This window comes from Cyprinus carpio, chromosome B1 (genome assembly GCF_018340385.1).
Source record: "Cyprinus carpio isolate SPL01 chromosome B1, ASM1834038v1, whole genome shotgun sequence".
NCBI classification, from domain to species: domain Eukaryota; kingdom Metazoa; phylum Chordata; class Actinopteri; order Cypriniformes; family Cyprinidae; genus Cyprinus; species Cyprinus carpio.
The window spans coordinates 9,832,840-9,859,364 of NC_056597.1; the positions used below are offsets into that span (position 1 = coordinate 9,832,840).

General features: G+C 38.4%; 1 protein-coding gene across 3 annotated transcripts; it reads left to right on the plus strand.

The window, feature by feature from the left end:
* The first annotated feature begins 407 nt into the window (after positions 1-407).
* On the plus strand, positions 408-26,513 carry LOC109094950 (protein FAM193A-like). Of its 3 annotated transcripts, none has more exons than XM_042716522.1 (24): positions 408-811; positions 3,083-3,151; positions 3,448-3,687; positions 6,983-7,152; positions 9,163-9,330; positions 10,037-10,268; positions 10,495-10,619; positions 10,703-10,850; positions 10,939-11,013; positions 11,128-11,205; positions 11,515-11,633; positions 11,846-12,088; positions 13,340-13,472; positions 13,605-13,748; positions 14,440-14,706; positions 15,018-15,231; positions 16,638-16,850; positions 16,953-17,235; positions 17,418-17,604; positions 18,379-18,609; positions 23,354-23,413; positions 24,463-25,300; positions 25,377-25,458; positions 25,544-26,513. In XM_042716522.1, exons 1-24 carry the CDS (start codon positions 668-670, stop codon positions 25,635-25,637), a joined length of 4,557 nt encoding a protein of 1,518 aa, XP_042572456.1. In that variant the 5' UTR covers positions 408-667; the 3' UTR covers positions 25,638-26,513. The 3 variants fall into 3 exon arrangements, with proteins under 3 accessions (XP_042572456.1, XP_042572457.1, XP_018964172.2); XM_042716523.1 differs by having other exon boundaries at positions 14,440-14,448; XM_019108627.2 differs by lacking the exon at positions 23,354-23,413 and having other exon boundaries at positions 411-811.
* The last annotated feature ends 12 nt before the right edge of the window (positions 26,514-26,525 follow it).

A 26,525-nucleotide genomic window follows, 5' to 3' on the forward strand; every position in this document is an offset into this window, starting at 1 on the left:
GTTAAACAGCTGTAGCAGACACCACATTAATTTTATGATTAAAACATTTAATATGGAATCTGGGATTCTGATTAGAATGAGCTGTCAAATATTTCGTACAATAGGCCTAATGACATCTAAACTGGATTTTTCGCCTGCTATTAGGCTATAATTAAACGCAAGTAAGAATGGTTAGCCTAATCATCGCCAACTAATGACTAAAATAATTACTGAGATTACCCGCTGTAATAAAAACATAGCCTCGAAGAGCAACGGTACTTTCAAAGCATTTGCTACAAAACAACAAACATTGACCAAAAAAAAAAAAAAAAAAAAAACCAAAAAAAAAAACAGTACGAGACTCAAAAAGCGGGATGAGAGAGAACGTTTTAGAGCAAGACAGCTAAACAGTAATATGGTTGGGTCCGTCTAAAACTCAATTTCCCATAAGCCTAAAGCGCATCATACGCTATGGCGTCATGGCGTTAACGCCATTGGCCAATTCCTGTTGAGTCGGCCATATTGGAATTTGAAGTCTGCTATACTGTGAGTAAGTCGGCAGGCTCTTAGATTATATCCCTCAAAAACAGTTCACTTTACCTGTATTCGCAGCGCCGGAGCCTGGCATTGCACCCGAGATCCTGCTGTTTGTAGACGGAGCGCTGTCTGTGTATTTCGTGGTGTAGAAATGAGTCCTACAGACGCTAAACGCGGAGCGAAGCGCAGAAAGAATAAGCGGGGCGGCGGCGCAGGGAAGGCCGGAGCTCCGCCAACACCCTCCAGCAGCAGCGCACACGGAGACCCGAGCACCATCCCTAGCCTCAACGGAGAGGTGAGCGGCCCATGGGACATGCGAGGCGGCTGATGGGGCATCAGAGCTTGAATGCGGCGTAGTTTAGTCCAGATTCAATGATATCACAGGCCTAGGAGAGCTCCTGTAGCTGATCTCACGTTTACAAATGCCTGGGCTCAGCTTCACTGATCTAACGTTAGAGCTTTAATCTTAAACAGTTCCTGGTCTGGTCACAGAAACATGGCAGGAATATGAAAAAAAAAAAGCGGTTTTATGCGGTAGATATTGAAGTTTCGAGTGATTTGTGTTGCTCGGAGTGATGTGAAGCTAACTTGTCAAGCTCTGTTCAGCGTTAGCTGACGTGTTTACATATGTATTTCAGTAAATATACTACATTGTTAACCTTCCATCATAAAAAGGGGAATAAATGCGGTCTTTAGACTGAAAATGTCTGTTTATCAACCGCGATCCACTAATGTTACCACGCAGATAAACAGACCTAATGCTAAAGCCCAGTGTGTTCCAAGTATTCACTTTACGCATTTCTTAATTTATATTTTTTAACAATGTCCGACTTACTCATAATATAAAAGTTTGTTTTCTTTGTTATTCAGTAAAATTGACGTAATAATCGGCCTTTTGAACTCCAGTGTCAAGTAGGAACATACCGGAAGTGCTTGAAAATATTCAACGGTAAATGTCAACAAACGCTTTTTTACGTCTGTCAGTGGTTTTGAATTGAGTATTGCGCAAAGTTTTTGTTTTGGACATAAATGTAGTATGATGTAATGTCATTTAGCCCAACAGACATACATTCTTACCTCAGTTTACCAGCTGCTTCCCTCTCGTTCCAGTTGTGTGTTCACGGTGTCCAGCTGTAAGAAGTGTCAGGGAATGAATAGGCCACTCACAGCACAGGGTCCAGTGTCCAGGGCTTTGTCAGAGACGTATTCTTTCTGGTGGTATGCCTCTGTTTCCAAGGAAACCACATCTGTAGCTTAACAAGAGTATCAGTCTGTGTTGACATAAGCAAGCGAAAGAGAGCATTTCATCCCTTGACTGAATTACGCCTCTCTTGTTTGAATGGGTTTTGGTTAATGCCATTTCAGAGACTTTAGGGCAAAATGTTGTAAAGATGACATTAGAAATCATACAGACAGTTAGACATGTTCATGAGTCATATGTATTATGTATAGCAAGTTTTTTTTTTTTTTTTTTTTTTTTTTTTTCCCTTTCTTGAATAAGATCAGCCAGATTGAACTCTGGTCAATTTAGGAGAAGCTGTGTGTAGTCTACTGTACAGATCTTGGAATTGTGACATTTTTGTGTTTAACTAAGCAGCTGCTCAAGAAATTATCATCAATCATCAATTATGATTAAAGCTGAAATGTGCTATTTTTGTTGTCATTTCCAAAACACTTCTTTCTTCTGCCATTGGTTGAGACACATATTAGCTATTGGTTAAGTCAATGTATTTTTCGGTCCGCTCAAGACAACCTAGCAGTGTTTGAATAATCTAACAAAAATTTGCTTAAATGACTCTGCTTATTAAGCTGAGATAGGGAGAAGCATTTTGACATAAATAAATAAAAATATACACATTAGCTGTAAAGCAATTCAGCGTTTTGATATTGTGGCCATAACTGTCTTTATTCTTACAAACATTGATTTATTAAATAGCTGATAACCTGCTGGCTATTCAGATCTGTGTTAATAACCTGTATCAATTTCACACAGTCAAAAAAAAAAAATTCTGAATTCGTCTGTAGTTCACAGCCACATATAACAGCCGTCACTTTTTTAGCTTCTGCAAATTAAAAATTAAAAATTACATTTTGTAAGATTTATAAGCAAATTTAGGATTATCTTTATAGTTGCTTTGTCTTGACTGCTATGTTAAATTACAAAATGATCATATTAATTGTGGTTTCCTAGTTTTATTCTTCAGGACCCAGATTTTATAATGAAGATCAAGAAGCAATATTTTGGGTTGTGACCCATCAGTTGAAAATCTCTGCTAACAGGACACTGGAAAGATGAAGTACATTTGGAAGGAAAACTTTCTTCATTTGTTGTCTGTTCTACTACTATCAGGAGTTCATTCAGGGTCAGCCGTTATCCAGTGAACTGATTTAACTCTGCTGCATGGTGTTGCAAAAGGTTTTTATTCCTTGTGAGTAGTGCATTTAGGTTGCACTCTTTTAGCTTCGAGCTAAAGTCGTAAACAACAGTGTGTATGTAATTACATTATTGTAATAAGTTTATAATCTTGAGACTTTGGAGAACTGATTTATGGCCATCTTTCTCTTGGTCCCAGTCAATGGTGCTCCACAGTTTTCAGAAGGGCCAGTAAACGCTGACTTCTCAGGAGTCCTTCAGGTAACAGGCAAATCTTTCACTTTGCAACACTTCTGCAGTGCTCTGCCGTATTTGCATTTCCTCTGTGTGGTGTGTGAGCAGTGATTTCCTGAAAGTCTGCTCCACCTTAAGTTTAAGGTTACTGTTTTGAAGCGTATTCAAGCACTATGTGTCTTCTAGAGTGTTGATCCATTGATCTCCTGTAGCGGATGGCCATTAGTGCAATGTGAGAGTTTTCCGTTATGGGCATTTTACGTTTCTTGCTGAGGTGAAAGCTGCTTTCTCACAGTTTATTTGTTTCACTGTCTTTTACTCAGACCCCGTTCACTTTCGGGGTGAACCAGAGGGCCCCCTACACCACAGGTGACCGTTGCCTGCTGTGTCGCAGTGAGCGCAAGGACAGCGTCTCCCAGGACATGGGAGGATCCAGTCCGAATGGCACAGCCCAGTCGCCTAAATCTTCCAGCGCCCTTCAGTTGCCTCTGTACGTCTGCTCTGACTGCAAACGCACTGTGGAGAACGATGATCGTCAGCCCCCTCTCGACCAGTCTCTGTTGGTACGTTTTGTCTTCCTTCAACTAGGGATGTTCATTTCGGTTATTTTTTCTAACCGACATCTGATGCTCGTTAACCGATTATTAACCGTTAAACGACAAGATTATTTTAAATTAGAATTGAATTGAATTAGAAAGGATAAGTGTCTGTGACTTGTTAAAAATGCTAACATTTGTTTCCCGGGAATTCATTTTACATGCGCAAAAAGCAGCAAACAACAGAACACGAGGATATACATGGTTTTCATATCGCATCATGCACCTGCAGCGCTTCTGCGAGCAGAGAAAAACATAATAAAGCTAGGCTATAGGCCTATATATATAACAAATAAATAGGCCTATACAAGAAATATATTTTTACTTAAATAATTAATTAAGAAAATGAACAAAAAACTGTGCAACAAGGAGCCTAGTATGTAGAATTTTGGTTAATTTTTGTGCTGCACGAAAGGAAACCAGACGGCAGAAAGCGGCGTCCTATTTTTCTTTAGGCTTATATTACAAAAGCACAAAGATTTGTTTTTATTGTGAATGTACACAAATAAAGGCAAACCTTTTACAATTCCGATTATCTTTATGACTAAAAAGAGTAGGCCTAGTTGCTTCCATTGTTAAAAGGAAAAAATTCCAGTGATTGCGCTGGCGCCGCATGCGCGCACACAGTTAAGCTTTGCTAACTTGGCAATGCAGCCTGTTCATTATCATAATAAAATACAGTCAGTCAAACATATGAAAAAAAAAAAAAAAAAAAAACACTGCTCAGTTTAAATATATAGTAAAATCTTTGCCGATATGTGTTATCACCTACCACCGTGATGTTATGCAAAACATTTTATTTTACGTGGATATTGGAGTGCGAGTGAAGTACATAATAATTTGGCATTCAAATACATAGCAACATTGGTTTCAGTTTCATTTTGACCTAAATGAATTAGTTTTGGCTTGTCGTTTATATTGCTATAGCTTCTTATGTTTAATTCTTGTTCTTTTCTAAATAGCCTACTGTTAATTGAAAGGATTTGTTGTGGAGGGAGGGGAACTAAAATAGCCTAGTTATTTTTACAGTGTTTATTATAATGTTTGTAAACATTCAAAGTCGGCATCAGGCCTATTTCTGAATGAAATAATTAAATGCTTCTCATCTGTTTTTTTTTCTCTCTCTCTAAAAAAAACACAATTTGTTTATACGTGTAGCGTATTTTAACCATGCAGCAAACCCTTTTAAATGTTTTGATAAATTACTGAAAGTAAATAAATAAATAAATAGCTTTTTAAACCGTTTAACTGATTGTATTAATCGTTCAAAATTCTTAACGGTCGCTTAACTGTTAACCGGTTAAAATGAACATCCCTACCTTCAACACTTTCATGTTTTTCCTCTGCCTCTAGTCTTAAAAAAACACAAGTGGACAAATAATGAGTCTAGATTCCTGTAATTAACATGTTAATTTTCAGCTGAGTCAGAGGAGTGTTGAATGTTTAAAGGAATTGTTGGTGCTCTCAGTATTTTTCACTTAAATGGTTTATGCCTAAAGCAACAAATTGCATGTCTCCAGTCATACCATTAAGCGGTTTTATTTTGCATGGATGAGGTTGCCTCGTGGGTGCTGCCATGTTGAGATCACACTAGTAAACCCCATTTTGTTTGACATTTGAGCTTGTGATGTAAATGAATTTGGAGCCATTTGGAGTCAGTATAAGTATAGATGACTGCCAGGGCAAGATAAAGAAAGTACACATAGGTACAACAACTATCCCTGTTACACTGGTTTGGAAAGAGATCTCTAGTAGTTTCATTTTAACTGCACATTGATTTCACAGGCATATAGATGTGCTGTTTTCCTGTTGACATGTTTTTGATAAGTATGCTTTTAGAGCAGAGCTTTCCAAAATTCAGAGGCATACGACCCCCAAAAACTCAGCCAAAGCTTCATGGCCCCCCATTTGTAGCTTTGGACAAAATTACATTATTTATTCACAGTGGTTCCATCAGCATTATGCACACATCCATAAAAATATTCAAACCATATTGTTGTGAAGGTAAAATGATTAGCTATATTCTCTTTACAACTTAATTGCATCTAAATTCAAAATATTGTGTGTTATATTAAATCAAAATCTGTAACAAAAGCTACATAGACATTCAGATCACAAATTGATTGCATTTAAATCCATACCGGAGTTGAACAACATTTAAATGAGGAACTACTGCTTACATGGTATTCTAAAAAAAATCATGTGCAAGACGCTGCAAAAGATGTGAATGCAATAGTCAAGGATTTCATTCTTAATTTTACATAATGTACAGTTGGCTGCAAAAACACTTTCTGTGTGAATGACCCCTGAAGGATTTGATGTCTGGCTGTATAGATGTCAATTTAAGGTGGAGATCGGATTAGTAGAGAAACATTATTACCTTGTTAGAGAGGTCAGGGTATTCAGAGGACAGGTGCGACCTGACCAGAAATTTATTTATTTGTTATGTAGTCAGGTCCACTTGATGAGGTTGATGCACTTTCATACTCCACCCCACATGGCATTGAAAATATGCATCCATCTGTGCATTTTGGAATAGGCAGATATTTGTGGACTTTGGCTGAAATCTTCTTTTAAATAATTAACTGAGTACAGTTAGAAATAAGCAGTGTATCTCACTTTGTTAAAATAATACTAATACTAATAAAAGTTTTGATATGTCCCATAATGATACCATGAGAAGATACATTTTATATATGTTTTATTTGATTAAGCTTTGGCTATGGCACCCCCACAATACCTCTGTGGCCCACCGGGGACTGCAGCCCACAGTTTGGAAAGCTCTGTTTTCGAGTGTGTGCTGGATGATGCTTGCCTTGCCTCATTTTGTATGACTTGTTTTGACTTTTGGAACTGCAATTCTGTTCCTAATCCAAACATGTGAACGTAAAATGGATAAATGAATGGAATATCTACTAAAAGATGCATGGGGAATTTTAACCATTTGATTGATTTAATTATTTATTTGCTAGCTTCAGAAATTTTACATTTTTAAATATTTCTTTGCATCTCTAAATGTGATGCCTCATTTGTGTTTTCATCTGATAACATTTACTTTTCAGTTTTAAGTAGAAGTTGTCCTAGGTGAAAATGTCATTTGATAAAAAAAAAAATGAAAATAAAAGGTTTCATTTTCCCACGTCAACTATATCCAACCCAAATTTGAAGTGCAGAATAAGTAGCAGCAGTGGTTCAGAGAGTTTTTGGGAATAGCTTGAAAAAAGAATCGGTGGTACATAATTCTTTTCTTGTTCTTCATCAGAATCAGGACTTCTTATTGCACATGCCAGTGGGTAATGGCGGTTTGTCCCAGGAGCCCTTGGGGGCCGGAGGGAGACTGACAGTCAGTGCTCCTACGCTGCCTGCTCCAGATCTCAGCGCTCCCCTCACTGCAGACACTGTGTGTAGCTGTGAGGCCTGTTATGAGCGGAGGTGAGTCCTGTATCAATCTTAATAAGCTTTTTTTATATATATATATATTTTGTGGGATCAGCTTGCATGGGTCTTATAATCATGTCTGATGGTGGACTTAAGCAGGGCTTGACGCATACCTTTTTCCCCAAGGAGCACATGTGCTCCTAAGTTTGCAAATATTTCAAATTTTAGCTTAATAAGGGGATGTAAAGAGACAATTACAAGCACAATTATTTAATTTATCAGAATACAGAAAGTACACAAGGTTTTTAAATAATTTTGCTTCAGGTTCTATTAATAGGCTAATTATGTAATTAGTTATTGTCCTATTAAACTATATGTACATTAGGTATGTGACAGTATCAAATTTTCACAATAGTCTTTGAAGCTTTTGTCACGGTATATGTTTTTTTTTTTTAGTCACAATATATAATTTCTAAGTGAAAAAAAAAAAAAAAAAACCGTTGTTCTCCTAACAGGTTATATAACTTTACTAAAGGAAGACTAAAAAAATACACAAAAATATAAAGTAAACAAGTGTTTCAAGATAAGAGTGCAAAAGATTGTTCAAATTAACGAAAGAACAATAGATTACACTTTACAATAAGGTCCCATTTGTTAACATTAGTTAAAGCAGGTTAACATTAACTAACAATGTGCAATAGCTAATTGTTGCTGTAGTTAATATTGTTTGTTAATGTTGATTAATAAAAATACAGCTATGTTGGTTAATGTTAGCTCCATTTAATAATATTAGCAGACACAACTTTTGATTTTATAACGTATTATTAAAAGTTGAAATGAACATGAACATGGTTAATAAATGCAGCCATTGTTTTTTCATGTTAACTAATGGAACCTGTTAAGTGTTACTGAACGATAATATTGAGTCAGTCAATATACAGATAGGCCCACTGTTCTCTATTATAGATCAGTGGACAGGCCATGTTTAAGGTTCCAGGTTAAGGTTAAGGTAAATTCAGCACTCTCCATTGACTTTCTATTGCGGGAAGCTGGCTCCTTGTCATTTCTGACTTATAACATAAACTACGTTTTTATAATCTGTCGACCCTAAAAACAAGCGTTTAGGACACAAAAGTAGAGCGCAACGTGTCATATTACTCTGAGAACTGCGCCCACTGGAGGGCGACAAGACCATTATTTTTAACCCTGTCAAAGGATTATTTCACCACCCTATGTGAATCTGAGAGGAGGAGATATATTAAGAAACTAAATTTTATTGGTTTATGACAGTGCTCCTTTTCCTCCCTTTTGTTTGAGAAATGATCCAACTCAACAGCCCAACGTGAAATACCCCGACATCTACAACTATTTGTGTCTATTTTGGGGGGTCGACAGCTTATAAAAACATAGTTCTTTTTAAGCTTGTTTACTCTACACCTCGTCACATAGCAGCTTTTAGGCATTGCTCTGTTTTTTGTTATAAGTCAGAAAAGACAAGGAGGCAGCTTCCCGCAACAGAGTCAATGGAGAGCGATGGATTGTTTTCCCCCACTGTGGGCGTGGCCTAAATGCGCTCTATCTCTATTGTGAAGACTAAAGTGAATATAAATATCTTATTGATTGTGAAACAGTATTTACACAGTTAGGAAAGTAGCGCAGCTACAGGTTTATCCGGGTAACTGCAGCATTTCTGCCTCCGTCAGCGCCCTCTAGTGGCGAATGTGCATTTCATTCTTTCACTTGCGCCGCCTTTCTTCTCATCTGTGCTAATTTAAATTAAACCGTTGCCTTTTTATAGTTCAATAATCATATGAGGCTGTATTGCTATTTTTCCAATTTTCATAAATAAACTGAGGAAATTAATACATTTGATATAAGCTACTGTATAAGCTAGGCTGTTTTGTATTTTGTATTGTATTCGCACTCATGGTCCTAAATACATTTTCCAGTTCGCACACATCTATTTTTAGTCGCAAATGCGAGTGAAATGCTCGCACTTTCGAGCTCTGGACTTAATGTTTATTTCTTCATCTACAATGCTTTGATTGTGGTGTCTTTGGTTAGGGAGATCACGGCTGAGTCAGAACGGGAGTCACAACAACTTCAGAATCACTGGTCTGAGGTCAGATACCTGGTCCGGTGCATTTACCGGCAGACTGGGACTCCACTGGCTGATGATCAGGATCAGCCTCTTGACCGGGACAAAGAGAGCATGAAGGAACTCGTTGACAGGTGCTGATTGGTTCTGACCACATTTGACATGTCTTCATTCAATTAAATACACTTCCGTTTTTTTTTTTTTTTTTTTTTTTTTTTTTACTTTTATTGAAACAGGAAATTGATCAAAATGTCAGGAAATACATTAATAATGTAATCCTAAAAAAAGTATCATGATTTCCACAATAATAATAAGAACAACAATTGTTTTCAACACTAATAATGGAGACATGTTTATTAAATTGGTGATTTCTGAAGGATCACGTGATACTGAAGATTGGAGCATTGACTGCTGTAAATCCAGCAATAAATTATATTTTAAAACATAATAAACTAGAAATTATTTATTTTAAATATAAGTAATATATCACAATATTACAGTTTTTACTGTATGTTTGATCAAATAAAGGCAGTCTTGATGAGAATGAGAGACTTGTTTCTAGAATATTTAAAAAATCTTACTGACTCCAAACTTTTGAACGGTAGTAGAATTCATTTATGGGGTTTACTACAAATAGTAATATCCATCACTTTGACGGATCAGGTTGTACAAATTCCAGTGCTGTATTGCAGGCTCTTATTGAAAATGACAATAAGCACTGCAGTGTTGTTGATCTGCTAACCCTGTGTGATAATCTATCACATTAATAATTCCACTGGACAACATTTGGAATCTCTCATTTCTCTCCCTAAAGACTCACCTCATGTTCTTTTTATTCAGGCTTTGTGAGAAAGACCCCTACCAGTTGTACCAGCGTCTGGAACAGCAGGCAAGGGAGTACGTCTTAGAGATGAAAGTACGGCTACTCAAGCACCTGTCCACAGGCTCAAAGGCACCCGGTGTAACGTCTCAGGGGCCTCCACAGGCCCACCAGTTCATCTCACTGCTGCTAGAGGAGTATAACGCGCTCTGCCAGGCGGCCCGCACCATCAGCAGCTTCCTGCTCACCCTGGTGTGTTGTTGCAACCCAACCATGTTACATACATACTAGTATTGTCACAAGTACTTCAGTACATAAATTCAAAAAATGTAACAATACCAGTCTTTCTGCAGCACCGTTAATACTGAGTGCTCAGTTGATCCTGCTTTCAGACACTTGCGTGTGTGATTATGAATAATGAAATTAATAAGCACCACCATCAGTATGGACTACTACTAGCACTGTTCTTCCTCTTCAGGAGAATGAACATTTGCAGAAGTTTCAAGTGACATGGGAGCTCCACAATAAACACCTTTTTGAGAACTTGGTTTTCTCTGAACACATCCTGCACAACAGTCTACCTGCCTTAGTGGCCCAGCTCAGGTATGGTCTTTGTTGAATCAGTTAAAACTTCTTATAGCACTCCTCTGCATGTAAAGATGCCGTTATTTTGTTTTGATAAATAGGCAGGGCACAACATCCCATGATTCTTACAGTGAAGATATGTACCGTACACTGCTGGAGAGATACCATCAGCTCGACCAGGAGATGAGTGCAGTGGCTCTTGAATGGCTGGAGTGTGAGAAGAGGATTGATGATTATGTTGATGAGCAGGTATATTTTGTTGGCCGGTAATGTGAATGTAGTCTTGGTAGCTTTCTTCCATGGTCTGGCATCTGATACCAGTTTTGCCTGTTTCCAGTTGCTTTTCAAGGTTGAAGGTCAGAATCTCACAAATCAAAGGACAGAACCACACAAGTCTTTAATCAATAGAAATGTAAGTCGCAGCACAAGTCATTCAGTATTCATTATTTATCTTCATACATGATTTTGCCTTTTGCAAAGCAGTTTATTGAGTGGAGGTAAATGAGTTTCTCCTTTTTTTAATAAGATGTCTTTAAGAACCAAGCAGCGGATGCTCAAAGAAGATGCAGAGATCTTCAAACAGAAAAGATTTTTTGAAGAGCAGGTAATATTTTCTTAAAAAAAAAAAAAAAAAAAAAAAAAAAAAAAAAAAAAAAAAAAAAAAAAAAAAGTTGTTGAAGCAAGTGTACCCAAATTAAAGCCTGCATATACAGCTTTCTTGACAACTAATGGAATTATATTAAATTGAATATGATATTTACTACTGTATATTCCTGATTAACACGAGAAAGTGTGTGTGTGTGTGTGTGTGTGTGTGTGTGTGTGTGTGTGTGTGTGTGTGTGTGTGTGTGTGTTTTCCTAAAAGCAGCTGTGTTTACAAACCACAATTATTGTTTTAATATTGTGATTGCAGTTCCTCCCGAACAGTAAAAAGTCTCTGGGTGGTGACAGTAAGTTCACAGACACAGTGAAACAGATGCTTTCATCCAGACTGAGTATCCCCGACTGTCCCAACTGCAACTACAGACGGAGGTGCTTACCAGTTTCGTTCAGTAATAATCTGTGTATACGTAATAAGTTTCTTTGGAAGGTCTTCCTTTAAAGCGATGCATTTTGGGGGCCACTTTTAGAAAATACAAGTGGCAAAAAAATCCCAACCTTTCAGTTTCCATTGAGTATCCTTACCCTGCATTGTTGTATATTTGTAGCCTGTGTACTTAATGAGTTAATGCATTTACCTCCAGATGCACCTGTGATGACTGCAGCCTGTCTCACATCCTGACCTGTGGCATCATGGATGCTCCTATGGCAGAGGATCTGCATCTAAAGCTGCCCCTGCAGGCAGAGCCTCCCCGGGACTACCTGTCAGAGGTCCATCCCCCCAGCATGTCATCGGGCAGCTCAGGGTCCGGCTCGGCCCCAGGCTCCCCCATCACCATCCATCAGCACCCACGCCTCATCCTGCCACAGGATGGCGCTACCACATTGTGAGTTAAAACTGTTTTGTGCTTTCTCCTTTATATGAAATGAGTCTGATCACTTAAACACTCATTTTCGATGAAAGTCCTATAAATGTCTACCAATTGAAAATAACATTTATTACATAAATGATTCTGCAAATGTGTATCTTTAATTACACCTATCTATATAAACAATCAGTCAGTAATGATACAGAAAATGTTCATGATCCTTAAGTACGTCACTGACGGTAATGAGAACTTGAAGTTTAGTAAGTGAGTCAAATGTGGATTTAGTAACTCCTCTGACCGATTTGGTGAGCTCATTCACTGAAGGACTTATTAAAACTGGTAACTCTTGATTTGAAGTCTTTTTGAATGATTCATTAAAGGAACCAGCTGATGAGAGTCACTTTCTAGGAGTCAGACTACATTGTTCACACTGTTTGTTTTTGTGTGCAGTTGTATGAGGAAATATTTTTTTTCAAGGAAACAGTCAAGGAAAAAAGGCTTTATATACACATAAGTACACAAAAACACCCAAAGTGTTATGGTGATCATTTAATCTACGATATTTTTTTATAAAAATCACTGCGCTCAACTTTAGTTTTGGGTGCGTAGATCATACAATAGCATAACTTTCAAGTAAAGAATCCTCACTCACTCAATCTTCTTGATCACTTTCAATTTATTTTAATTTTGCAACAGAGAGATAAACAATCAGACGTTTCGGCAGAAAGCCTTCTTCAGTGAATCATCATCATTTATTATAGCCTAATAATGTTATGAAATCTGAGAGTTTTAATGAGTATTTATATTTTTATATAAGTTAATTTTAATGTATATGAAAAATGCTGCCAACCCTAAACCTCTGTACTGTAGTGTATATAAATGCAAAATGCAGTCATTTAGCAAAAAGTTTGTTGTTCCCTCTCTGCTTGCTTGCTTTATGGCTGCATTTTATAATCATTTTATGAGCTGTCAAGGGTTTTTACGTGGATAATGCTGAAATGTAGGCTAGGAATTTTTTTTAGTTTTTTTTGTATTGTGTAGTACTGGTAATAGGTCTCCTTTGGATAGTATTGCAAAATCAGATAAGGGTAAGATCAGGCAAGTTCCAATTATTATAGTCATTACTGTATTCATGACTTCATAATGTACTTTCCTGCTGAGCTCACTCAGTTTCTGTTTTTCAATAATACAGTGTCATCAGTTTTTATTACATCACAGCTCCAACGGCTGAGTCATTATGTTTCTTTTACTTTCCTTTCTCTGCACCAGCGATGATGAAGTGTCTCCGTTGTCTGCCATCTATCCTCTCAGTGGATACGAAGACTCCGCGGTGGTGGCCAGCATTAATGGCATTCACACTCAGCTCAGTGGAGGAGAAGAGAGCTTGACCCTTAAAGATAAAGTAGGTGGCAGCCGATCATCTGACAGTGTTATTGCCGCCTACAGTATACAATAAATATTTGTCAACTGGAAAAATTTGACATTTGAATTTAGAAAGTAAGTTTTAATAAGCCCTCCTCTCTCGTTCTCCTAGTCTTCACGGGGGAGCAGCAGCAGTAGCAGTTCCTCTGAAGGTGATGAGGAGGAGAGGGAGAGTGGTGGGGAGCCTTCAGGCCACAAGAAGTCACTCTCTGGAGGGAAAAATGACTGTCCGCCTCCGTCATACCCTCATACACAGGTAGAGCTGAAGAAAAGATGTTACTGGGACTTGTATATATATATAAGAACTTAATAGTATATATTGAACAACAGCTACAGTATAGATTAGCTATCACAATAATAGCACAATTTAAAACAAATTTGAATGTATTTTAGGGGTTGCAAAGTAAGGTGTGCATTCAAAATATTAATTATGTTCAGTGTTATCGCTTTTCAGTTTTTACATGCTGCTTTCTAAAGGCTAGTATTAAGTGTTAATCTGGTTTATAAAAAGTAAATATTTGCAAATAATATTTGAATATAAATTTAAAAAATAGAGTTAAACACATTCTACTCTATTTTAAATTTATTTTTAATTTATATTAAAATAATTTGTGTTTGTATAGATAGGTAGATACCCCCAGAGACTGTAATCATTTAAGCTTATTCAGAATTTATAACGTTTTGTGGCATATTAAAAGTTATAATGTAAATATATAATGTAATATTTTTGAGCTGTAGGAATTTTTCGGAATACACCTGTATCATAATTATTCAACCTCTGTTCAGCATTGCTGTTCTTAAGTAGCTTATGTTTATGGTAGGTTACACAATTTTGTCAAAAGCCTTTTAAATCTATAACAACTCTTAATCCACTTGAGCTGTTACACATATATATGAAGTTAAAGTTGAGTGGCCTCTGGCGAAATAAATATTTGTTTCCTTTTTAGGTGGATCAGGTACAGCATCCGTGCGAGTGTCATGTGTGCAATCAGGGCAACGGGGACAGCGGCACCTCCGGCCTGAGCTCCACTTGTCTGCCTACCAGCAGGCTGCATGCAGGGGGTCACCAGTTCTTCTCAGAGAAGACGGCAGCCCACCCCGCCCTCCACCTCTACCCCCACATTCACGGCCATCTACCCTTACACAACCTCTCCCACCTGCCCAGACCACTGCTGCCCACTCTCTACTCCACCCCTCCGCTCACACACAGCAAGGTTAGAAGCACTCCCATGCACAAAAATGCACAGGAAACTCCCAGCCTTCCTTTTGAAAGCTGCCTGGGTGAATTTGCTGTTATTTTTCCAGCCACAAGGGGGGTGACTTGTACCAAAAATCATAAAAAAAGGCACAGGTGCAAAATTTCACTTCTTTCTGGGCATGTCCCTTTCCACATCATTGACTGTGGCTTATCAAGCAAGGATGCAATGTCACCACAAGTTTCCCATTAGATTTTTAGTTACCTTATTGTAAATCACTTAAAAATGACATATAATGATCCCTACTCTCTTCACATCATCTTCTCTAGACTCTCCCTCCCACCCCTACGTCCAGTCACACAGGCGGAAAGCAGCAAGTGTTCAACCCCACCCTTCCGGAGCACGTCTATCAGAGCTGCTTCAACACAGCGGGGGACTGGAACGGCTCTTTGCCATGTCCCTCGCTCAAACTAGAGAACCTCTGGGACACGCACATGATGAAGAACTGGAATCCTTCTGTGCTGCTCCAGGAGCCCCTACCTGGTCAGTTGCCCATTCATTTTAAAGATGCTTTGAACACTTCAAAGCAGATAAAACTGCACTTCCATTTCAACTAAAATGCATTTTGAAGTATTAATGTGGAGAATTGTAACCTCTATGAGTTAATCAGGTGTTTGTTTTTTTTTAATTGCCCTTTTAATCCTTAATCAAAATCATTAACTCCCCATCACCCTCCAACAACATCTCTTCTTTAATGAGTAGCCAATAATCCTTCCCTCCCGTCACATGTCACTCACATGAGATCACAGCAATTAGCAAACAACAACAATATAATCCATTTCTGAAGGACAAAATGATGCCTCATCCTACAGTTTTATTTTTTTTCTCTCATTCGGGAAGCTATTTCATTTGGATGCACGTCACAATAGATAATTCCACTGTGTTGTACATCCAACTGAAAATGTATGCATCCAGTAAGAAGTACATCAGACTAGAATTCTGGTTGCCGACTTTAAAATTAGCATTCCACTTGTGAACGCTTCCACTGCACAAAGCGTCTTTAAAATGAAAAACGGTTCTTCAATTTTTTAAAATGTTCTTTACACTAAGGAAAAAAAATGGTTCTTTTAAGAGCTATTAATTAAAAGGTTCTTTGAGGAACCAAAAAAAAATGGTTCTTTTATGGCTTTCTTGCAACAATTCACTGTTTGGAACATTTATTTTTAGAAAGCAGCATTCGACTAGATCCCATTTGTAGTTCAAGCACTACTGTGTCCCAGACAGCCACAAAGAACTACCTACTCACCTGTCAGTCATACAGTGTGCTAAAATAAGGGCTTCGGACCTGGCCAGTTATGTGTGGCTTTAAAGGAAATTAGGTGTCAGATCAACAGGACAGGATCAGGATTTCTGTTTACATACTTGACTAAAATAACCGAGAAATAAACATTATGTTTGTATGTAGCCTCGAATTGAGAGTCCATCCTCTGAATTTATTCAAAATTCTGTTTTTGACCAAAGTAATATTAACACAGACGTCACCTGGCCATCATTAGCAAAATGCCATCCACAGAAGAGGCGTGTTATGTTTATACTCGTTAAGCTGTTTTTCGTGCTCTCTCTGGACCATAATTGATGGGTTTCCCCGAGACCGCAGGGCTGGTGGTGAGAAACTGTTGGAAAGAGATCAAAATTTGTGAATGAGTCAAATGCAATTTTCTAGCACCACACCTCAGACGAGCCGTCTCTGTCCAAAAGTAGGTGACGTCATCACAGAAAAAACAACTACTTGCTCAGTTCGGCTCTATACACATTATGCGTAATTTATACACTTTTAAATAGTCACTAAAGGACCAAACAGAATGTGTCCTGTGGCTTTTTTCTTTTTCATGTGTCCTTTTATTGTTTTCAGTATCTCTCTGACCCTGAAACTCTCCTCCTTATCAAAGGCGACATGCTGGGCCCTCCCCTTCCCGACGTGCCCCTTCTCTCCTCCAGTTTGGATCACAATGTCAATCCCCACCCTGCCCCGGATGGCAAAGAGAAGAAGAACGGCGCCAAGAAAAAGTGTCTCTTCAACTACCAAGATGCCTTCATGGAGGCGAGTGAAGTGGTGATGGCCACCTCCTCCGTCTCCAGTACCGCCACCACTGTCCAGTCGAGTAATAATCACTTCCACATTTCTAAATGACCCATTTTGAGTGTTTAGATAGAATTTTTGCTTTCCTGTGCTTATTTTTTCTCGTTTTTTTCCTTTGTTTTAGATGAAGTTTTCCATAATTTAGGTAAAGAGGACCATAGACATCCCACTCCTGTTGCTCCTAGGAATAGTCCCACTAGTCTCACATCTCTCCCCCCTCTCAACGGAACCTCACATCCTTCTTCCCCCAACACACATCTACCCAGTATAGGCACCCAGTCCTTTTCAAAGACTGTAACTCAGACTCCAGGCTTCATGGACGTCCATCAGGGTCTGTGCTTGTCATCTGGTGAGCAGCAAGCTGCCCCGATCGATGGTTTAGTCAGTGGTCCAAATAGCGTATGCAGGTCAGTCCCCAATCTATATCATTTAGAAGTTCTCTGTGTGATCTTCTTGCTGTGCCAACATTTAAAACACATAGACAAGCTGCTCTTTTTACTACTAAGTCAAGCTTAAAGTTTATAATAAAATCACCAGAATGTGTTCTGGAATTGAGTCCATTTACTCAAAGTCAGGATGTTTTTGTCAGTGATCCAGACTGTGAGGGTCATCGCTGTGAAGGGAACAGAGGCTACGAGCACCAGCCATATGAAGGAGAGGAGAGCCAAGATGAGGACAGCAGCTCGGAGCACAGCTCCTCCACCTCCACCTCCACCAATCAGAAAGAAGGAAAGTACTGTGACTGCTGCTACTGTGAATTCTTCGGTCATGGAGGGGTAGGGAAGCACTCTCACTTGGCTTTCACCTAAAAGTCTTACTGTTTTAGGATGGGGCAGTGTGACCAAAGATTTACATCTTTGTGTAAATTAATAAAGATATTATATGACTCACAAAAAAGGAATTTAACTCAATATGATAGATACAAAAAATGTTGTGTATATTAAATTATCAAGAGGTCATGGCTATTTTTTGGAAAATCACACACTTTAAATAAGAATAATATACTTGAAATTAAGTAGATATTGTATATATGTCAAATGTAATTTACCTTTGCAATCATTTAACACTCACTTCAAGTTATCCTTTAATTTAATTTAAAACTTTATTTACTAGTATTTATTTAGAGAAAATAATAAAGCAGTAAATTGACTTGTCATTACTTGAGAAGTGGTAATGATGGAAAATACTTTTTCCTGTCACTTTACCATTAACACAAAGCAGTCTTGCCCACAAATGTAATCCATGTAACTTTAAATCTACCGGTATAGTAAAATCTCTACAAGCTGACAATTTTCTTCCCTCACTTTCAATTATAGTCAGGCACTTTGAGGTATCAAAGCTTCCAATCAGTGTGTTCTGTTCCCACAGTGTCATTGATGGATCAGTGCATGTGCTTATTTCCTGCACCATATCAGTTTTGCATGCTCCACTGCTTATGTAAATCAAGCCATTAAAGAAGTATTTGTGGAAGCAGTTCATGTTAACTGTTTATTGTTGAAGGAGTCATGAATAAATAAGCTAATCAGGCTTATGTTGTTTGCGCTGTGTAGCCCCCTGCCGCACCCACCAGTAGGAACTATGCAGAGATGCGGGAGAAGTTGCGACTCAGACTGACCAAACGGAAGGAGGAACAGCCTAAAAAAGAAGATTTGCTGCTGGAGCGGGATGGGGTGGAGGACCATCGCAAGGTAGAGGACCTGTTACAGTTCATCAACAGCGCAGACAACAAACCAACCAGTAGCTCCAAAGCAGCCAAACGTGCCCGTCACAAACAGAAGAAGGTAAACTCATTTTGTAATCAGGAATTATGCTCTTTTGTCTAAATCTAATCATCATAAAACTATAGTAAAATGCGATACAACTGTCTTTTTAAGGTTTTTTTTTTTTTACTTCATTATGTAGTCATAGTCTTAGAAAAGGAAACCTTAAGTAGTTTTGCATAACCTTTTATTTTTATTTTATATATATATATATATATATATATATATATATATATAATATATATATATATATATATATATATATATATATATATATATTATATATATATACAGCAGGTAAAATAATTATTGAACACATCACCATTTTTCTCAGTAAATATATTTCTAAAGATGCTGTTGACATTACAATTTTCACCAGATGTCGGTAACAACCCAAGTAATCCATACATGCCAGGAAAACAAACAAAAAAAAATAAGTTCAGAAATTAAGGTCTGTGTAATAAAATGGAATGACACAGGGAAAAAGTATTGGACAAAAGAAGAAGGGGAGGTTCAAAAAGGCATGGAAAGCCAAGACACCAGCTGAAATTTATCAGTAATTAGAAAGCAATCCTGCCCCTAGTCAGTGGAGATTAATATTAGCTGGTTCAGTTCCAACTGCTGGTCTATAAAAAAGTGTCTCATTACCAACGTGTCACACAAGAAACATTTCATGATTGGTAAAAGCAATGAGCTTTCTCAAGACCCTCGCAACCTTATTTTTGCAAAACATGCGGCTGGCATTGGTAAAGGAAGGATTTCTATACTCCTGAATGTTCCAGTGAGCACTGTAGGGGCTATAATCTGGAAGTAGAAAGAACATTATTTTTCCATAAACCAGCCACGACCAGGTGCTCCTCTCAAGATTTCTGACGGAGTGAAAAGAATTATCTGAAGGGTTGTTTAAGAGCCAAGGACCAGTTTTAGAGGGCTTCAGAAAGACCTGGAATTAGCAGGTACAGTTGGTTCAAAGAAAACAATAAGTAATGCATTCAACCACAGTGACCTGTATACACGCTCACCATGCAAGACTCCATTGCTGAAGAAAAAGCATGTTAAAGCTTGTTTAAAGTTTGCTGCACAACATTTAGACAAGCCTGTGAAATACTGGGAGAATATAGTCTGGTCAGATGAGACCAAAATTAAACTCTTTGGATGTCATAATGCACACCATGTTTAGAGGTCAAATGGCACTGCACATCACCCCAAAAACATCATGGAATGGCACTGGCAAAATTCATATAACTAAAGGAAGGATGAATGGAAAAATGTCCTGAGACATTCTTGATAAAAATCTGCTGCCATCTACCAGGATGATGAAGATAAAACAAGGGTGGACATTTCAGCAAGAAAATGATCCTAAACATAGCCAAGGAAACTATCATTTGGTTTCAGAGAAAGAAAATAAAGCTGCTAGGATGGCCCAGCCAATCACCTGGCCCACAGACACTTCACGATTTGAAAACTGTTTGTGTGGACGAATGGGCCAAAATCACACCTGAGAAATGCATGCCACTAGTTTCTCCATACAGGAGGCATCTTGATGCTGTCAGTACCAACAAAGGTTTTTGTACAAAGTATTAAATACATTTCATTAAGTGTGTTCAATACTTTATCCATGGGTCATTCCATTTTATTACACATAACTTAATTTCTGAACTCATTTGTTTTGTTTTCTTTGTATGTATGGATTACTTTGGTTGTTACCAACATCTGCTAAAAATTTCATGTCAGCAGCACCTTTAGAAATATATTTACTGAGAAAAATCTACTTCAATACTTATTTTACCCTCTGTGTCTGTGTGTAATATGTGTGTGTGTGTGTATATATATATATATATATATATATATATATATATATATATATATATATATATATATATATATATATATATATATATATATATATTAGTGCTGTGGGCAACGATTAAAATTTTTTATCACAAAAAATTGCATGATTTTTCTGTGATTAATCACATTATGCGCAAAATTCAATAATGAATTCAAAAGTACTATATTGCGCACTTTTATTGTAAAAGTACTGCTGTATGAACAAAACATAATAACATTTGATTTGCAAACACTTTAAACAAATAAGGTGCTTTTTTCCAACAGTATTCCCTTTACATTGTAGCAGTTAAAATATTTCTTGTAAATCTCAACTTAAACATTAATGTAATCAATTAAAATCTCCTTTTCATATAATTTGTGTATTCTTGTGATGGTGCGTCTTGACATCATGTCTAGACTGGACGCGAGTGGCGGGATGCGATGCAACAAAATACTATAGAACCCATTATAATCAGTGATGCTGTCTTCACTGGATGTGGTGCGGCACGACACGACAAATTATATGTGCTATCATTCATTCCGATCCTATACACCGGATGCGACAGTTGTTGCGTCGCAACAGCTATAGTCTGTCTACAGTGACTGGATGCATCACGCAACAAAGCGACCGTTGCAAATCATTTGAATTTTGTGTCAGTACATCATCGATAGAACGAGGCAGCAGTTTACTGTCGGGGATTTGTCGTGTCGTGCCGCATCAAGTGTAGACCACATCACTGATTATAATGTGTTCTGTAGTATTTTGTTGCGCCACTCGCTTCCGGTGTAGATACTGTTTTAGGCCCACCCCAAATGCTCTCATTGGTTGAGACGTGTGGTGACGCCCATCCCATACCAGTACTGATCAACATCCCACCCCTCCTGTGACCCATGGTTTGTCTGTATGTGTATCTATTCAAAGCCAGTGAGCAACCAACTCAAAAAATAATAACAAAAAACAATCAAATAATCCATAAAAAAAATAACAACATTAAAAAATTAACACCCCAAATAGATAATAACGTGTTAACTTGCCCAGCCCTAATATAAATATATATGTGACCCTGGACCACAAAACCAGTCTTAAGTCGTTGGGGTATATTTATAGCAATAGCCAAAAATACATTGTATGGGTCAAAATTATAGATTTTTCTTTTATGCCAAAAATCATTAGGATATTAAGTAAAGGTCATGTTCCATGAAGATATTCTGTAAATTTCCTACCGTAAATATATCAAAACTTATTTTTTGATTAGTAATATGCATTGCTAAGGACTTAATTTGGACAGCTTTAAAGGCCATGTTCTCAATATTTAGAATTTGTATTTTTTTATTTAATTATTTAATTATTTATTTGCACTCTCAGATTCCAGGTTTTCAAGTTGTATCTCAGCCAAATATTGTTCTAACAAACCATATATCAATGGAAAGCTTATTTATTCTTATAGCTTTCAGAGGATGTATAAATCTTAATTTTTAAAAATTGTCACTTAAGACTGGTTTTGTGGTCCAGGGTCACACACACACATATATACAGGTGTTGGTCATATAATTAGAATATCATCAAAAAGTTGATTTCACTAATTCCATTCAAAAAGTGAAACTTGTATATTATATTAATTCATTACACACAGACTGATATATTTCAAATGTTTATTTCTTTTAATTTTGACGATTATAACTGACAACTAAGGAAAATCCCAAATTCAGTATCTCAGAAAATTTGAATATTGTGAAAAGGTCTTGAACAACAGACAGCGTCAGAAGAGTCTCGCCTGGGCTAAAGACAAAAAGGACTGGACTGCTGTTGAGTGGTCCAAAGTGCCAAATTTTGCATTTACTTTGGAAATCAGGCTCCCAGAGTCTGGAGGAAGAGAGGAGAGGCACACAATCCATGTTGCTTGAGGTCCAGTGTAAAGTTTCCACAGTCAGTGATGGTTTGGGGTGCCATGTCATCTGCTGGTGTTGGTCCACTGTGTTTTCCGAGGTCCAAGGCCAACGCAGCCGTATACCAGGAAGTTTTAGAGCACTTCATGCTTCCTGCTGCTGACCAACTTTATGGAGATGCAGATTTCATTTTCCAACAGGACTTGGCACCTGCACACAGTGCCAAAGCTACCAGTACCTGGTTTAAGGACCATGGTATCCCTGTTCTTAATTGGCCAGCAAACTCGCCTGACCTTAACCCCATAGAAAATTTATGTGGTATTGTGAAGAGGAAGATACGATATGCCAGACCCAAGAATGCAGAAGAGCTGAAGGCCACTATCAGAGTAACCTGGGCTCTCATAACACCTGAGCAGTGCCACAGACTGATCAACTCCATGCCATGCCACATTGCTGCAGTAATTCAGGCAAAATGAGCCCCAACTAAGTATTGAGTGCTGTACATGCTCATACTTTTCATGTTCAAACTTTTCAGTTGGCCAAGATTTCTAAAAATCCTTTCTTTGTATTGGTCTTAAGTAATATTATAATTTTCTGAGCATCTTGCAGTTGATGGAGATTTGTGGGCTGAACATCCAGGGCACGAAGCTCCCGTTCCACCACATCCCAAAGATGCTCTATTGGGTTGAGATCTGGTGACTGTGGGGGCCATTTTAGTACAGTGAACACATTGTCATGTTCAAGAAACCAATTTGAAATGATTCAAGCTTTGTGACATGGTGCATTATCCTGCTGGAAGTAGCCATCAGAGGATGGGTACATGGTGGTCATAAAGGGATGGACATGGTCAGAAACAATGCTCAAGTAGGCCGTGGCATTTAAATGATGCCCAATTGGCACTAAGGGGCCTAAAGTGTGCCAAGAAAACATCCCCCACACCATTACACCACCACCACCAGCCTGCACAGAGGTAACAAGGCATGATGGATCCATGTTCTCATTCTGTTTACGACAAATTTCTGACTCTACCATCTGAATGTCTCAACAGAAATCGAGACTCATCAGACCAGGCGAACATTTTTTTCCAGTCTTCAGCTGTCCAATTTTGGTGAGCTTGTGTAAATTGTAGCCTCTTTTTCCTATTTATAGTGGAGATGAGTGGTACCTGGTGGGGTCTTCTGCTGTTGTAGCCCATCCGCCTCAAGGTTGTGCGTGTTGTGGCTTCACAAATGCTTTGCTGCATACCTCGGTTGTAACGAGTGGTTATTTCAGTCAAAGTTGCTCTTCTATCAGCTTGAATCAGTCGGCCCATTCTCCTCTTTTCGCCTGCCGCATACTGGATGTTTTTCCCTTTTCACAGCATTCTTTGTAAACCCTAGAAATGGTTGTGCGTGAAAATCCCAGTAACTGAGCAGATTGTGAAATACTCAGACCGGCCCGTCTGGCACCAACAACCATGCCACGCTAAAAATTGCTTAAATCACCTTCTTTCCCATTCTGACATTCAGTTTGGAGTTCAGGAGATTGTCTTGACCAGGAATACACACCCCTAAATGCATTGAAGCAACTGCCATGTGATTGGTTGATTAGATAATTGCATTAATGAGAAATTGAACAGATGTTCCTAATAATCCTTTAGGTGTGTGTGTGTGTGTGTGTGTGTGTGTGTGTGTGTATATTTGTATATTTTGTATATTTTTGTGCTCCTGTAGCTCAAGTGGTAGAGCATTGCGTTAACAAGCGCAAGGTTGAGGTTCGATTCCCCGGGAACACATGATAGGTAAAAATTGATAGTCTGAATGCACTGTAAGTCGCTTTGGATAAAAGCGTCTGGTAAATGCATAAATTTAAATGTAAATTTTTTAAAATTTAAATTTAAATTTAATATATATGTATATGTATATGTCTATATATATATATGCATATGTGTATATATATATATGTATATATCAATTTCTAACAAAACTTCAACAGTGCTTATTAATATTTGAAAAAACTTTGAAAACAGTTTTTGACATGAAATGTCAAATAATTTGACCTATATTTTTGTTTTTGTTATTTTTGTATATTTGTTATTTAAAAAAAAAATACTCATGGAATCAAACTGTTATTTGGGGTGTCATGGAATTAACTGTCTCTGGTTTTGTTTGGGTGCAGCTGGAGGAGAAAGCCCGTCTAGAGGCAGAGGCTCGGGAACTGGAAGTGCAACAGCAACTTCTGAAGGAACAGAGGAGGCGGCAGCAGGAGGAGGAGGCGGCACTGAAGCAGGAGCTGCTTCGTCTGCAGGAAATGCAGCAGTTGCGGGCATCTAAGAAGAAAAAGAAAGACAATAAAATCAAGGATTTAACCAAGTCTGAAAATCCTTCTCTCGTTCCAACAACCAACAACCCTAAGCCTCTTCAGCAGACAGCTCAGAGCGTTTTAGAAAAAAACATGCAGAATGGCAAAACACAGCTACTGCACAATCTCATCCGTCTCAGTCCTAAGGAGCCTCATCTAGAACCTGAATCCCTCACATGTGGGAAGAATGGCCCATTGCAACAACCAGGCCCAAAGACTTGCAGAGACAGACCTTCAGAGCCTCCTGGCCTCCAGAATGGCACCTCCTCCCACCCAGAGTCCTCCCAAACCAAGGTCAAACCCAAACAGCAAGCAAACGGCTCCAAACCCAACGGTGAGGCCACAAAAAGGCCAGCTGAGACCTCCAAAGCTCCAGAGCCTCTCAAAGCCGGGAACACAGCCAGCCCTCAAACTGACGCCAAAGCCAAGCAGAAAGCTTCTGACGAGTCAGTGACTGAGATCAAGAGGGAAGAGAGGACAAATGGGAAAAAGCCACAGAATGGAGGGAAAGACGAGAGGAACTCTCCTGTTATTGAATCTTCAGCTTTAGACCCTCCTCAGCAGAACGGCAAAGTCCAAAACGAGTCCCCTCAACCCAAAAGCAAACCCAAGAAGAATAAGAAGAAAAAAGCAGACAAGACGAATAACTCAATAGGTGAGTGCTGTGAATTGCCAAATTGTCTGAAGATTTGAATGGAAAATCAAGTCAGAACTCTCTTGTTGTCCAACAGATGATGTATTTCTGCCCAAAGACATTGATTTGGACAGTGTAGACATGGACGAGACCGAACGTGAGGTGGAATATTTCAAAAGGTACGGTTTGGTATTGGTAATGTTTTTCTCTGGCATCCATGACCTTTTGTTTCCCAACAAATTCATTTTTTCGCCCTTTTTGCAGGTTCTGCTTAGACTCCGCACGACAGACAAGGCAGAGGTTGTCCATCAACTGGTCCAATTTTAGCTTGAAGAAGGCCACGTTTGTTGCCCACTAATGGGTCTTCCTTTCAAAAGACAATGGCAGGAATCGATAAGTGTTCCTCCGGTTTCTTCTCTCTCCCGTGTTTCTACAGACAGACTGCTGACCCCAGTGCTGCTATGCTTCACCTGCTCCTCCGGTCTCCATTATCCATGCCACCTTGCCTTGTCCTTGTTGCTGTGGGTTCCTCAAAGAACCCAAAATGGGCTTGTATTCCTGCAGTACTTCTGGAGAGAAAAAAAGAGCAAAGTCAAAAAACAACCACAAAATGCTACTCTATAAGTTTATCCCTATTATTTTGGTTTCCCTTTTCTTCTTTTAAAAAGCGTGTGTGCTTTTTGTCAGTGAGTGGGCCGTTTCCTTTAGGTCTGTGCCATGTTCTGGGTTTTCTGTGGCTTTATGTACATTAAGATGAAGGCACTGCAAAAGACATGCTTCAAGAAAAAAAAAAGATGAATATGAAAAAAAACATCCCTTTATTCAGATCTGCTGTGGCTTTGCTCACCTTTGCACCTCGCACTGCACTTCCTCACTACTCAAGAGAATCGGACTGGTCAGCTTCACGTCATTGCCCCCAATCTCTCCCTTTATTGGGAGAACGGCTAATACTTGACAATGTTCACATCGGTTTTTCATTTAAAAATGTTCAGTGTAACAACTGTGTTCAAGTTACCATTTTTTGTTTTGTTTTTCTTTTTCCAACTTGTACCAAGCTTGTATCAGAATACTTTCAGAATTGAATCGAAAAGAACAATACTCACTCTATCAATCTGTTATAGAGTGTATATTGTATTAACACTGAAGCCGGACTGGCTACTTTTTAACATATTGTTAAGTAATATTAAAATCTTGTCTTTCTTTTTGAAAGATGGAATACAGTAGAGTGGCAGGACATTTCTATGTG

Coding starts and splice junctions, on each gene's coding strand:
- LOC109094950 (XM_042716522.1), top strand. CDS start 668: ATGAGTCCTACAGACGCTAAACGCGGAGCGAAGCGCAGAAAGAATAAG. Junction 10,269..10,494: donor GCAGCTTCCTGCTCACCCTG/GTGTGTTGTTGC, acceptor CTTCCTCTTCAG/GAGAATGAACATTTGCAGAA. Junction 16,851..16,952: donor CGCCACCACTGTCCAGTCGA/GTAATAATCACT, acceptor CCTTTGTTTTAG/ATGAAGTTTTCCATAATTTA.